The sequence below is a fragment of the Acipenser ruthenus genome, chromosome 53, assembly GCF_902713425.1.
Source record: "Acipenser ruthenus chromosome 53, fAciRut3.2 maternal haplotype, whole genome shotgun sequence".
Classification (NCBI taxonomy): Eukaryota; Metazoa; Chordata; class Actinopteri; order Acipenseriformes; family Acipenseridae; genus Acipenser; species Acipenser ruthenus.
Genome location: NC_081241.1, coordinates 2,578,650 through 2,592,589, shown reverse-complemented (window position 1 = coordinate 2,592,589; position 13,940 = coordinate 2,578,650). Strand labels below are relative to the sequence as shown.

At 39.5% G+C, this 13,940-nt stretch overlaps 1 protein-coding gene across 1 annotated transcript; it reads left to right on the top strand.

Moving 5' to 3' along the window:
- The first annotated feature begins 3,517 nt into the window (after nucleotides 1–3,517).
- Nucleotides 3,518–12,727, top strand: LOC117965799 (trichohyalin-like). Its single transcript, XM_059016789.1, has 3 exons — nucleotides 3,518–3,621; nucleotides 8,815–9,885; nucleotides 10,321–12,727. Exons 1-3 carry the CDS (start codon nucleotides 3,591–3,593, stop codon nucleotides 11,694–11,696), a joined length of 2,478 nt encoding a protein of 825 aa, XP_058872772.1. The 5' UTR covers nucleotides 3,518–3,590; the 3' UTR covers nucleotides 11,697–12,727.
- The last annotated feature ends 1,213 nt before the right edge of the window (nucleotides 12,728–13,940 follow it).

The window sequence follows — 13,940 nt, the reverse complement described above, 5'->3', positions numbered from 1 at the left end:
ATTAAATCAATAAACACCCTTGCTCCTGGAAATCATTGTCTGTCTGTGTAATACTAATATGTACATATACCATATTTTGCAACAACTGCTTGAATAAATAAAACCAGCTACATCTAATACATTCAGCCTATTAGTTTAATTTTGTCAATGTGTTTTATTGTTAGTAGTGTAACAGAGAGAAATACCCTTCCACTTGACATCATCAAAATTCAATGAATATGCACTGTATTAGACACTGGTTGGCCTATTAAGTGATTGTAAACTTACCTTGTGTTATATGCTGGTTGTAATGTGCTGCATGTATTGGTTCTTAGACCGTACTATTTCAGAAAACTGGGAGGAGTCAAAGAAAAACATTTTTGATGGACAGTGTTTCTTTCAAACTGTCAAAAGATAAGAAAATACTAGGTAAATACTTACTAAATATCAATGGTTAAGCTTAGAAATCCCTAAACTCATCCCAGTCCTGATATGCAGACACATGGTAACCTGATGTGTGTGAGTGCTGATGATTTTGTTGTTCTGTTTTGTGTTTACTCATCAGAAATAAAACTGTCAGACAGCAACACACTTCGTGACTGGGCTATTCTTCTAGACACAACGCAGAGTTTGAGTTTCTGTACAAGAGTTGCTGGGTGCAAGCAACGTCTGGTACGATTGATTTAGTAGCACCCCCCTCCTGTTACACCTGCTTGCACCTGGTTATCAAGATTGAATGTGGCAAAAATAATAATTGTAATTAAGGGAGAAGCTGTCTTTGTTTGTACAGTCAGCGAAAAGGGAGCGTACTTTCAACATCTAGCAAGCAAAGTCAGAAGAGGGGACAGATCACGAACAACAGCCTAGCCAAGAGCTCTTATAAATATTCAGCCGTAACACCCCAGTATTTGGTTAAAATTGTAAGCAAGTTAAATAATACAAAAAGGACATAAAGAGAAACTCAACCAACTGGATCACCATCAAAGAAAGAGGAATGATCAGTGAATGTTGAAACAATAAATTAATTAACTGATTTGGCCTGCAGGCACCGGTCAAATTTATAGCAAGAGTCCCACCAGACACTGAGAGAGACTGGGCTTGTCTGACCAGGAATACGGACAAACTCTACTGCAAGAGAGTCCCACCAGACACTGAGCGAGACTGGTCTTGTCTGAGATTAACCAGGAATACAGACAAACTCTACTGCAAGAGATTCCCACCAGACACTGAGCGAGACTGGTCTTGTCTGAGATTAACCAGGAATACAGACAAACTCTACTGCAAGAGATTCCCACCAGACACTGAGCGAGACTGGTCTTGTCTCAGATTAACCAGGAATACAGACAAACTCTACTGCAAGAGATTCCCACCAGACACTGAGCGAGACTGGTCTTGTCTCAGATTAACCAGGAATACAGACAAACTCTACTGCAAGAGATTCCCACCAGACACTGAGTGAGACTGTGTTTGTCTGACCAGGAATAGAGGCAAACTCTACTTCAAGAGATTCCCACCAGACACTAAGCGAGACTGGGTTTGTCTGACCAGGAACACAGACAAACTCTACTGCAAGACGGCCTCTGACAGGACTGGGATCACAGATGACCACTGAATCAGACAAAAACTGAGTATTCCCAGGTCAACTAAAAGAGATTTGACAGAATCTATATGTGGGAATGTAATAAATGTATAAGCAGAAAGAGAAAGAGTTGTAAAGTATAACAAGGTGTGACCATGTCACTGTACTGAATAAACCAGGGCCAGTATAATATCTGATGAAAACAATTTAACAAATCAGACCGAGTGGAAATAATAGGAAGCGATCTACTCAGTTAAGTAATTGATGCCGGAATAAATATAGAACGAAGAAGAACAAACATAATGGGTGTAAAGTTTTCCTAAACAGCCACTGATTCACATACACACAAATTAAAATACAAGAAAAGCAATGGCTGGCAATGATTACAATTAATTCAATAAGACCAATACAAAACACAGTAACTTTTTAATACTTTCAGATATACGAGTCTATAGACAAAGTTCCGATACATAAGACTAGATAAAACAGGGAGGGGAGGAATATAATCTCAAACTGGTGAGGGTGGAATCAGATTCAGAAAAGTGTCACAGACCGTTTCAATGTAGTTCCCACAGCCTGTCTCCATGCTCAGAAACCAGCAACCTCACATCACATCTGAAGAAGTCCAGTAACTTCGCACTGTTCACAAACGTCTCTGTCTCACTGTCACTCAGGGAAAAGGCATTTCTACCCTCGCTGCCAGCTCTCACTTTGTAGTCCTACAATCCAGTCACTGACTCTCAGCACCCGCAAGTCAATCAGCATGTCCTTTTCTGTTCCCTGTTTCTTCTTAGTCAGAAAGTACTGATTAGAGGAGAAACCTCAAAATAGAAAATACAAAATAGAGTGAGGTAACCAGTGGAGTACCACAGGGATCATTATTGGGCCCTCTGCACTTCCTAATCTACATTAATTAATTAGATTATGAACCTTAGATTATGAACTGTGTTCAGTTCTGGTCACCTTGCTACAAAAAAGGACATTGCAGTGTGGAGTAGTGGTTAGGGCTCTGGACTCTTGACCGGAGGGTTGTGGGTTCAATCCCCAGTGGGGGACACTGCTGTTGTACCCTTTACCTAGATTGCTCCAGTAAAAACCCAACTGTATAAATGGGTAATTGTATGTAAAATAATGTGAAATCTGTATAATGTGAAATAATGTATAATGTGATATCTTGTAACAATTGTAAGTCGCCCTGGATAAGGGCGTCTGCTAAGAAATAAATAAATGTGTGCTCTAGAAAGAGTGCAAAGACGAGCAACCAGAATTATTCCTGGTTTAAAAGGCATGTCATATGCAGACAGACGAAAAGGATTGAATCTATTCAGTCTTGAACAAAGAAGACTAAGCGGCGATCTGATTCAAACATTCAAAATTCTAAAAGGTATTGACCCAGGGGACTTTGTCAACCTGAAAAAAGAAACAAGGACCAGGGGTCACAAATAGAGATTAGATAAAGGGGCATTCAGAACAGAAAATAGGAGGCACTTTTTTACACAGAGAATTGTGAGGGTCTGGAACCAACTCCCCAGTAATGTTGTTGAAGCTGACACCCTGGGATGCTTCAAGAAGCTGCTTGATGAGATTCTGGGATCAATAAGCTACTAACAACCAAACGAGCAAGATGGGCTGAATGGGGCCTCCTCTCGTTTGTAAACTTTCTTATGTTCTTATTTGAATATACATTTCTCTTTCTCTCCCTTTTACCTTCAGAATATCATTACTGTTGCTACTTCAATTTCTAAATCCCTTAACTTTCTGTTTAATATGTTTCTTTGCTGATCATATGTATTGCATTTCATGAATATATGCTCCACTGTTTCTTGTTCACCACAATTATTACATAAGCCATTCTCATGACCCTGTTTCTAGTTTCTCTTCTCCATTCTACTTTAAGTAGCTGCCTCAGTGGAAATTCTCTCATGCATTCAATGTTCATATGAATTAGCTCAGTTCAGAAGAGGGTGGGAAGCCTCTAACAATCAATAAACCTGTATTGGTCTTTACAATACATTACCATTATTTTAAAGAGATGGCTACTGCAGGTTTAGACCCTGACACCGGTGAGTTGTGTATTTTTATTGTGTTTTTAATAAAATACGAGGGCGGTATAATATGTCGATATAAACGATTAAAAAGCAGAATACGATCCTGAGGAAAATTTAAAAGTTTGCTTTTGCAGAAACGCCATGACCCTAAACCTCTCCCTTCTCTGAGGAAAAGTACATATGTATGTATATATATATATATATATATATATATATATATATATATATATATATATATATATATATATAAGTTAGCATTAGATGTAATTTACCAAAGAAATTACATGTAGAACACACGATTCAGCAGTTAGTGAACTCGGTCTCTTCAGATTGCTTATATTCTCTCACTGCTCGCAAAATTTCAGGCGCTGTGGATTTAAACAGCAGTGATGAGGATTCCCTGCTGTGTTTGGTTATATTATTAATGTCACAAACCAAATGATATATTATTAGTGATGCTGGTAATAACATTGCTTGCAGAATTAATATAGTCAAAATAATTAGTTGGCTGAGACTTGACTTGTTAATAATAATAATAATAATAATAATAATAATAATAATAATAATAATGAATATTATTGTTGAACTATCCTGGTAACTGACTGGAAAATACCCGAACAAGATGTTATATAATTTTGGTAATAAAAGCATCCCATTGTACACTATATATAGTACTTCTGTTTTTTTTTTTTTAGGAAAAACAGAAGTAGGGGAGACCGGGGTTGGTTGTCACACTTTTTACTCTTTATTAGTTTCCTCAATCTGGTGACATTCTGCGAGGTTCTGTTCCTCATTATATTGACGAATAACTCTTCATGTACAAATTGATGTTTTTGATGTCAGCATAACTTTATGCTTTGAAATGTTTACCTATGCTACAAAATAATACCACAGCCTCCACAGAACTGGAGGACAAACAGTAAATAACTTAAATAAGCATTATATGGTGACATATCCCACATGTTGGTGTAAAAAGAAGTGTCATAGTTATGAGCACTTTGACAACCAACCCGTGTGACAACCAACCCCGGTCTCCCCTACTATAGATCAAGTAATAAGATTGGAGTCAGATATTAAGAAAGCTTTAGTAATAAAGAGACTTTAATAGCGGTCTTTATTAATTTGGAAAAAGCATATGATTTGTTGTGGAAAGGTTTGTTATTTAAAATACATAATATGGGGATACAAGGAAAGATGTTTTGGTGGGTAAGAGATGTTTTATCGTTTAGGACTATGCAAGTCAGAGTGAGTACTGAATATTCAGAGATGTATAAGGTGGCAAATGGTACTCCACAGAGGAGTGTTAGCCCAGTTTTATTTAATATAATGATAAATGACTTGCCAAAAAAATGAATGTTAATGTGTCATTATTTGTTGATGATGGGGCATTATGGAAAAGTGGCTAAACATAAAATATATCATAGGAAAGATGCAGATGGCAATGGATGAGGTAGAGAAGCGGGCAAATAGATGGGGTTTCAAATAGATGGGGTTTTAAAATTTCAGTATTCAAAACAGAAAACTTTTTTTTTTCTTTAAAAAGATGTTTATATAAGGAACCTATCAAAAGGGTATCCAAGTTTAAGTTTTGGGGAATATGGTTTGAGAGAAACAGCATATAGATAATATGATAAACAAGTGTAAAGTACGGCTTAATTTAATGAGATGTAGGTACCTATATAGGTATATAGGTGCCTATATATATATATATATATATATATATATATATATATATATATATATATATATATATATATATACACATACACACACACACATATATATATATATATATATATATATATATATATAGGTACCTTTATATGCCCCCAATGTTGTCCAATACTGACTGTATTGTAATATATTTATATATTACAATACGGTCAGTAATTGATTATGGGTGTTAAGCATATGGAAAGGCAAAATAATCCATGATTTTATAATGGGGAGGAACAATTAAATTCATATAGTAGAAGAATTACAGAAATAGTAAAGCATTTTAAAATAAATGAAATTAAAATAACAAACGATAAATGCATGTCAATTACACCACCATGGCAGTTAGAGCCGAAGATAGATTTAATTAAGAGAAACATTACAAGGGGTGGAAGATAAAACAGCAAAGAGGATAGTAGAATGGTATATATATAAAAACAAAGAATATAACACACACACACACACACACACACACACACACATATATATATACACACACACACACACACACACATACATTCATGGATGAAAGAATATTGATAGTGGAAGAGTGTCATCAGCTTCTTATGTGACAACATGTGATGTGGGAAAATCAGTAAGGGGTATCTAAAGCTAGTCAGGATACAGCATGGGAAATCATACATCTGTAGAACGAGTTATTTTGTAAAGGAATTGGTGTGAGTTTTATTTGGATTCCTGCACGTATCGGAATAAGGGGAAATGAAAGAGCTGATTTAATGGCAAAAAAAATGCAACGCAACAGAATACAATAAACATGAACACTTCATTGGGTAGGACAGAGGTAAACAGAATTGTCAAGAAGAAGGTTTTGATAAAATGGCAAGAGCAGTGGAATAGTGATGAAAAAGAGTGACATTGTTTTAACATTTGTCCAGCAGTTGACAAGAAGGTACACAGTAGGTGTAAAAATATAATTTGATTTTAGAAATAGAAAATAATTTAATTTAAAATTATCGGGATTATCGATATTGGCCATTGTTCCAACCCTACAAGAGAACAAAATACCATCACCGTTTGATAAACAAGCCAGATCCAGTGCGGCCTTCTGCAGTACACAGCCTGTTTGTTCTCAAACTGACGTCACCGGCAGCAGTTGCCAGATTACGTTGTTTTTTTGGTTGGGCCGCTCGGGAGAGACTTCAAATCCATTTTTATAAGAATTAAGCAAAAAAATATAAACAATGTGTACATTTTGAGAAAGTTATTCTAACGTACTGTATTTATATGTTGTCAACTAAAAATTTATACTGAGTATCAAATTGAAACTTAGCAGTTATATTTGAGCATCAAAAGAAACGTATCACTTATATTTGGATAAAATTCACTAGATGTGATCGATAAATGTTTTAGAACAAACACTGTTTTAGAACAGGTGCAGTGACTTTATTGTGCTGATTAACAATTGACATCACAAAGATGCTGCAAAATGATCTGTGGATACTGGGCGGGTGTTGTGACTCTTGGTCTCCCAGTTCATGGCCTGATATTGACAGAGTGTGTCCGGTTATACCGTCTAGCCAGGTTTGAAATTGCTGTCTGTGAGCCCCCAAGACGGCGAGCCACAGTACGCTGCACTAGTCCATCCTCCAAGCTGCTCTCTTGACAGACGTGACATATTGTTTTTGGTTTTTTTTCTGTGCTTTTCGTTATTGCTTTTATTCAAGCTTGCAATTCAACAGCTGAAACCACTCCATGTCCAGTGTCCAGTCAACTGTCTCACTAATTAGGTGATTAAGTGCATATGCTTCAGTCATAGAAACTCAAGCGTGTCATGGCCAAGGATGAATGATCGAGTGATTAAAAAGAAACCAAAAACATTTTTTCCATGTCCATTATTTATATACCTTAGTTTTTTTCGAAAATAAATGTGTTATAATAGTGATACATTTATTTACAAGCTACTTACACTTTAAGCTCCACTGGGAACAGTAGATGGCGCAGTACTTTAAGCGAACGACAGGTGGCAACCTAGTGCACCCAAAACGAAGAGTGCTACTTGTCTGCAGAGCTTGACCTCGCAGCGTCATCTGTTGGTGAAACCTGGAAGCCTGGGAAACCACAGCCAAGGTGCCAACGAGGACGTAGCCACCACAGCTGAGGGTCCCCCTCTGAAGGGGAAACGGATCTGGATATGCTCGGGACTGTGTTACAATTTATATAAGCCTTTATAAGAAGAACTCCTGTGTGTTTATTTTGTTTTAATTTTCTTCGTTAAAAAAAATAAAATAAAAATAATAATTAAAAGAAAGTATTAATATTTTCACTTCTGGTCTCGAGCGCTATTTTTTCTGCAATACCACAGACAGACGCACGACGAATCCTATGGTCGTGTGGACGCAGGATTATATATATATATATATATATATATATATATATATATATATATATATATATATATATATATATATATATATAATGAAATGTCCCTACAGTGTTAAGTACAGCATTGCCAATGCTTGTGCTATAAATGTCTGTATAAACAGTACTGGAAAACAGTGAGAATCTGTTAATAATTTCTTACATAATGAAAAACTCCACAGCATGTCTCCAGTTCCCATCATCTGCACCTCCCTCCTCACTTTGTTTTGACATATAAAATTCTTGGGCCCCTCTTCTCTTGACCAGATGGAACTTTCCATTTTCAGATGTGACTCTACAAAACAAAGCCCCCTTTCCAGTTTATAGCCCTGCAGACACAAGAGCGCACCAGCCACTGGGAACGCTCTTGCTGTTTCAAAGACACCGTCCTCACTTATTATTATTTTTTATTATTAATTAGTCATTTATCAGACACTTTTATCCAAAGTGACTTACAGACACCAGGGGGTGAACTATGCATCAACAGCAACTGCTGCTGCAGAGTCACTTACAATAGGACCTCGGTTTTACGTCTCATCCAAAGAGACATTTTTGGACACACGGTTTGTTTTTGGAAATGGTTTGAAAGTTTCTAATTTGATTGAAAAAAATCTGTCATTTGATTTTAAGTTAACTTTCACTTATTAAAGAGATAAACTACGATGGCTATTTGTGACTGTTATTGAGTGTCCTTAAACTTTAATATTTTTTCTGAATATTTGAAAAGTTATGGAAATGGGGTGGGTGGGTAAACTGAATAAATTATTTATGTGAACAAATCTAGCTTCTCTGGACAAATTATTAGGACACAGTTACACCTGCACAGCACATGAAAGAACAAACAAGAAATCAAACTGCAAATGCTACAAACCTGCTGACAAACAATTTAGACACTTCACTGATTCTCCTAATTAATGTTCACTATTTGTTTGAAGAGCTTGCTAGTTGTGTCTCTGTACAGCAACTCCACACATACAAGAACATGCCAGTGCTGTGTGTGACAGGGAGTGTTCTTTCAGCACAGCATGACAACAAGAGGAGAAAACTAATCCAGGGCTCCACATGTAAAGCTTTCATTTCTAAGAGGAACAAACTGTTCTTTCTCTTTAACAGGGAGGGGAATCATGGCTGTAGAACAAGAGGCTAAAGAAACCATTTCTAAAGAGCTGCACAGCCCCTCTGAGCTGAGGATCGTGCTGCTTGGGAGACAGTGCGCTGGGAAGAGTTCAACAGGAAACACCATCCTGGACAGAGCTGTATTTGGCTGCTCTGCAGCAATGGAGGAGTGTGAGAAGAGAACAGGAGAAGTGGCTGGGAGACAGGTCACTGTGGTCGACACTCCAGGCTTGTTAAAAACAGACCAGGTCAAGATTGAGAGGTGTGTTTCTCTGTCTGCCCCGGGACCCCACGCTTTCCTCCTGGTGATACCGGTGTATCCAAAAGGAATGATTGACACTCACCGTGAGTCTGTAGTAAAACAGTATTACAAATTCTTTGATAAAGTCCAGCAGCTGTTCGGCAAGAGAGCTGTGAGGAACACGATGATCCTTTTCACCTGTGGGGATGATCTGAAAGACAGGACGATTGAGCAGTACATTGAGGAAGCTGGTGATGAGCTCCAGCAGCGTGTTGAGAAATGTGGGAACAGGTATCATGTTCTTAACAATAAGAACAGGAGTGATCACACTCAGGTCACACAGCTCCTGGACAAAATAGACACCATGGTGAAGGGAAGTGGAGGCTGCTACCTCCCAAATGAGATTTACCAGCAGGTAGAAGAAAGGACTATACTAAAGGAACAGGAGCTGAATGAGAAACACAAAGAGGAACTGAGCAGGAAAGAAGGGGAGATGAAACAGAAATATGAAGAGGAACAGAGTAGGAGAGAAGAGGAGATGAAACAGAAATATGAGGAGGAACAGAGTAGGAGAGAAGAGGAGCTGAAACAAAAATATGAGGCGGAACAGTGTAGGAGAGAAGAGGAGCTGAAACAGAAATATGAGGAGGAACAGTGTAGGAAAGAAGAGGAGATGAAACATAAATATGAGGAGGAACAGTGTAGGAGAGAAGAGGAGATGATGGAGAAGTTGAAGCAAAAGAAGGAAGAGCAGCTGGAGAAAAAGTCAGAGGAATCCAAGCTGCCGGTCAGGAGAAGACACAGCATTGATAGACTACGTCCCAACTGTAAGTATTCCTTTTAACCACCCTGACTGTTAATTCAGTAAAATCATCTTTCTGATGCATATATAAAGTTCAATATTTCTGTGGGACCTCGGGGCAAAATCATTGCTAGCTTACCTGCTGTATTAAACTGCAATCAGTCTTTATTATTAGTCGTGACATTGAAGCTTGCTTACGGCTCTAGAACAAAGAAACACTGATTGATGCTTTAAATAATAGCAAATAAACTATTTGAAAAAATACCAATAAATCATTCTGTATCCTGTCACTCTTTATAAAGTGTGTTTTTCAATATTGCAGAATACTACAATAATATTTCATTCATAAGTCTGACTTGAAGGTTAATCATAGAATATCTGTGGTGCTTTAGAGACATCTTTAGCAAAGTCAAGCACAGTCACAGATGTGAGATTTCACTTTTCACTTGTTGTTTTTCAGTTTCCATGGGTGAAGGAGAGGCTACCCTTGAAGATAACCAAGTGCCTCCCAGCCCCCCTGAGCTGAGGATGGTGCTGCTTGGGAAAACTGGGGCTGGGAAGAGTGCAGCAGGAAACACCATTCTGGGCAGAGAGGAGTTTAGATCTGAAGCCAGCTTCTCTGCAGTAACGAGGGAGTGTGAGAAGAGAAAAGGACAAGTGGCTGGGAGATGTGTTGCTGTGATCGACACTCCAGAGCTATCTCAGGACAGACTCCAGATTAGGAGCTGTGTTTCTCTGTCTGCCCCGGGACCCCATGCTTTCCTCCTGGTGATACCAGTGGACCGATTTACAGAGAAAGAGAGGAGAGCAGTGGAGACAGTCCAGGAGATATTCAGTGAGGAGGCTGTAAGGAGGTACATGATTCTCCTTTTTACACATGGTGACAAACTGAAAGGCAAGATCATTGAGGATTATATTCAGACCGGCAGTAAGGAGCTCCAGGAGCTTGTTGAGAAATGTGGTAACAGGTACCATGTTTTCAACAATGAGGACACGAGCGATCGCACTCAGGTCATACAGCTCCTGGACAAGATAGACAACATGGTGAAGGGAAACAATGGCAGCTACTACACCAGTGAGATGTACCAGCAAGCAGAAACAAAGATCAGACAAAGACAAGAGGAGATACTGAAGGAGAAGGAAGAGACAATATTGAAGGAGGAAGAGGAACTGAGGGCAAAGCACCAGAAAGAACTGGAGAACACGAAAAGGAAGATGAGATTGGAAATCCAGAAACGAGACGAGAAGATCAGAGAGCTGGAGGAGAGGATCAGAGAGCTGGAGGAAGAGCTGAGGAAAGAACAGGGAGAGAGTCACATGATCAAACTCCAGGAAGAGCTCGGGAGAACAAGAAAGGAGAAAGAAAGGGAGGTGCGAGATAAGGAGGATTGCATCGAGAAGGGGGAGAGAGAGAGGGGAGAGTACAAGGAGAAACACAGGAGAGAGATGGAGGCAGTCAGGCAGCGCTACGTGGAAATCATTAGACCAGAAGCAGAAAGATCCAATGGGTTTATAAGCACATATGAAAAGCCAGCTGAAGTGAGAGGAGAAAGAGCAGCACTAGGGGCAGTGATCAGTGCAGTAGCAGGAGCACTGAGAGAAGGGGCTGAGGTAGGGGCAGTATTACACACAGTAACCAGAGCAATAAGAGTAGAGACAGGATTAGGGGCAGTAATCCATGCTGCAAAGGAAGCAATAAGAGAAGGACCAGCTCAAAGGTCAGTGATCAGTGCAGTAACAAGAGCACTGAGAGAAGGGGCTGCGATTGGTACAGTATTGCGCACAGTAGCAGAAGCAATAGAGGCAGCACCACAGGAACCCCGTCAAGAACAGTAAGACGGGGTGGTGCTATTGAATAATATCTGAGCAAGATTTAACTGTCCATATTCAGAAACAACAATTGAGGTGCACTTCAGTGAATATGGCTAGTAGGAGCCATACTTGGAACGCTTCAGTGATCACAAACACTCAGGTGTTTTATTCTTGAGAATGAATGGGCTGGTTGTCCAACACTTGTTCATAACTTTTCTTTTCTAGTATTTGAACCTCCTTGTTCAGGGACTGTCTATTTCAAAGTGTTTAAAAACAGCTGAACCCTGATTTGAATGCGTTGCTCACCACTGTCATAATCAATGTTTATGAGCATCTGCTTTCTTATTAACAAGATCTAAAGCTGAGGGAACAGGAAGTCAGGAACAGTGGCTTGAAACCTGGTTACAGGAGACCACCGAAAGACCTAGTTTGAGGCAGCTTTGCTGTATCAGACCCCAAGTCTCCCCTGGTGTGCCATGTAGTGGCCTGAAACCATATTGCACTGGAGCAGTGATTAAAAACAACTGGCTTTACAAAGAAAGAAAAGGAAGACCATTGCTTACTAAGTACCTTCTATATATATATATATATATATATATATATATTGTAATGGAGTGGGCTTTCTTATTAAAGATATAGAGGCTTTAGGACCCTGGGGATTAGGAGAGGACACTCCATCTTGGAACACTGAAGTAACAGGAGGCCATTTTGCTAAAGGCCTCCTAATTGGGTTAAATTATTTGTTAATTGTTTTGGCAGTGGGTGTGATTGGGGTAAATTAGAGCCAGCTGCCCACACTTATTACTGTGGGGCATATAAACCTCACAGTTGGTTAATTCAGGGCTGTCAGGTTGGAGAAGGCAGTCAGGTAAAGTGAGTACTGTGTGTACTGGATTGTAGGTTTGGGTCGGTAAGCAGCTTAGCTGCCCGACACTCAGTCAGGGACTGTATTGGGTTTAGGAAGTACTCCTGAGAGGAGTTAGGTTTTGTTTTGCTTATTTTGTTTGGCTGTAATTGCAAATAAAGATACAGGCACTGTCCTGTTTAACTGAGAACCAAGTGTGAAACTGCTTTATTTTTGTATCAGAATACGGGGCTGGTAAGAGCGGACACCTGGAACAGTAAATACAGAATGCTGACTTTATCACAATATATATATATATATATAATTATTTATTTATTAGCAGATGCCATTACAGATGTATACATTGTATGTAAAAAAAATATATAAAATAAAATAAAATAATAAATGTGATATCTGTATAATGTGATATCTTCTAACAATTGTAAGTCGCCCTGGATAAGGGCGTCTGCTTAGAAATAAATAATAATAATAATTAAGAGCAAGATATAAAATACAATGACTTCAGCAAATACAAAACAGAACAATTTGATATCGGGCCATTCAAGAGCAGATAACTGTAGAGTAGATATGAGTTCAAGTGAAAAACAAAATACTACAGATTGGATTAAGCGCAGGATTAAATACAGAGCAGATAAATGCAAGTTAAAGTGCATTAAAGGCAGAGTGCTATGTAGAGCAGGAGGGGAGAGTTGAGTTTTACAGGTGTTGTCTGAAGAGGTGTGTCTTGAGGAGGTGCCGGGAGGTGGTCATGGACTGGGCAGTCCTGACATCCGTAGGAAGGTCGTTCCACCACTGCGGGGGGAGGGTGGACAAGGAGCAGGCTTTGGAGGCCGGGGAGCGTAGAGGAGGTACAGTCAGTCTTCTAGTGCAGACAGAGCAGGGGAGGTCAGGTGGGGGTGTAGGGAGAGATGAGGGTCTGGAGGTAGCTGGGTGCAGTCTGGTCAAGCCATCGGTAGGCAAGTACAAGAATCTTTAACTGGATGCGAGCGGTGATCAGAAGCCAGTGGAGTTAGCAGAGTTTCCAGGATGGAGTTGCAGTAGTCTAGGTGGGAGAGTACCAGGGCCTGGACGAGCAGTTACGTGTAGTAGTTGGTGAGGAAGGGTCGGATTCTTCGTATGTTGCTCAGGAAGAAATCGGCAGGTGCTTGCTAGAGTGGAGATGTGCTGGGACTAGGGGAGGCAGGGATCCAGGGTTACTCCGAGGTTCTTGACTGAGAAGGGAAAGAGTGTGGTGGATTCCAAAGAAATGGAGATAGAGAGATCAGAGGAGGGGAAGAAAAGGGGGTCAGATTGAGAGGTTGAGTTTGAGGTGATGTAAGTCCATCCCGGAGGAGATAGTAGACAGGCAGGTAGAGATACAGGAAGGGATGGTGGGGTCAGAAGGAAGATATGAGGATCATCAG

Excerpts from the sequence above, each read along its gene's own strand:
- LOC117965799 (XM_059016789.1), top strand. The coding sequence starts at position 3,591 with ATGGCTACTGCAGGTTTAGACCCTGACACCG. Across the intron at positions 3,622-8,814 it reads AGGTTTAGACCCTGACACCG|GGAGGGGAATCATGGCTGTA; the intron begins GTGAGTTGTGTA and ends TCTCTTTAACAG. Across the intron at positions 9,886-10,320 it reads TGATAGACTACGTCCCAACT|TTTCCATGGGTGAAGGAGAG; the intron begins GTAAGTATTCCT and ends GTTGTTTTTCAG.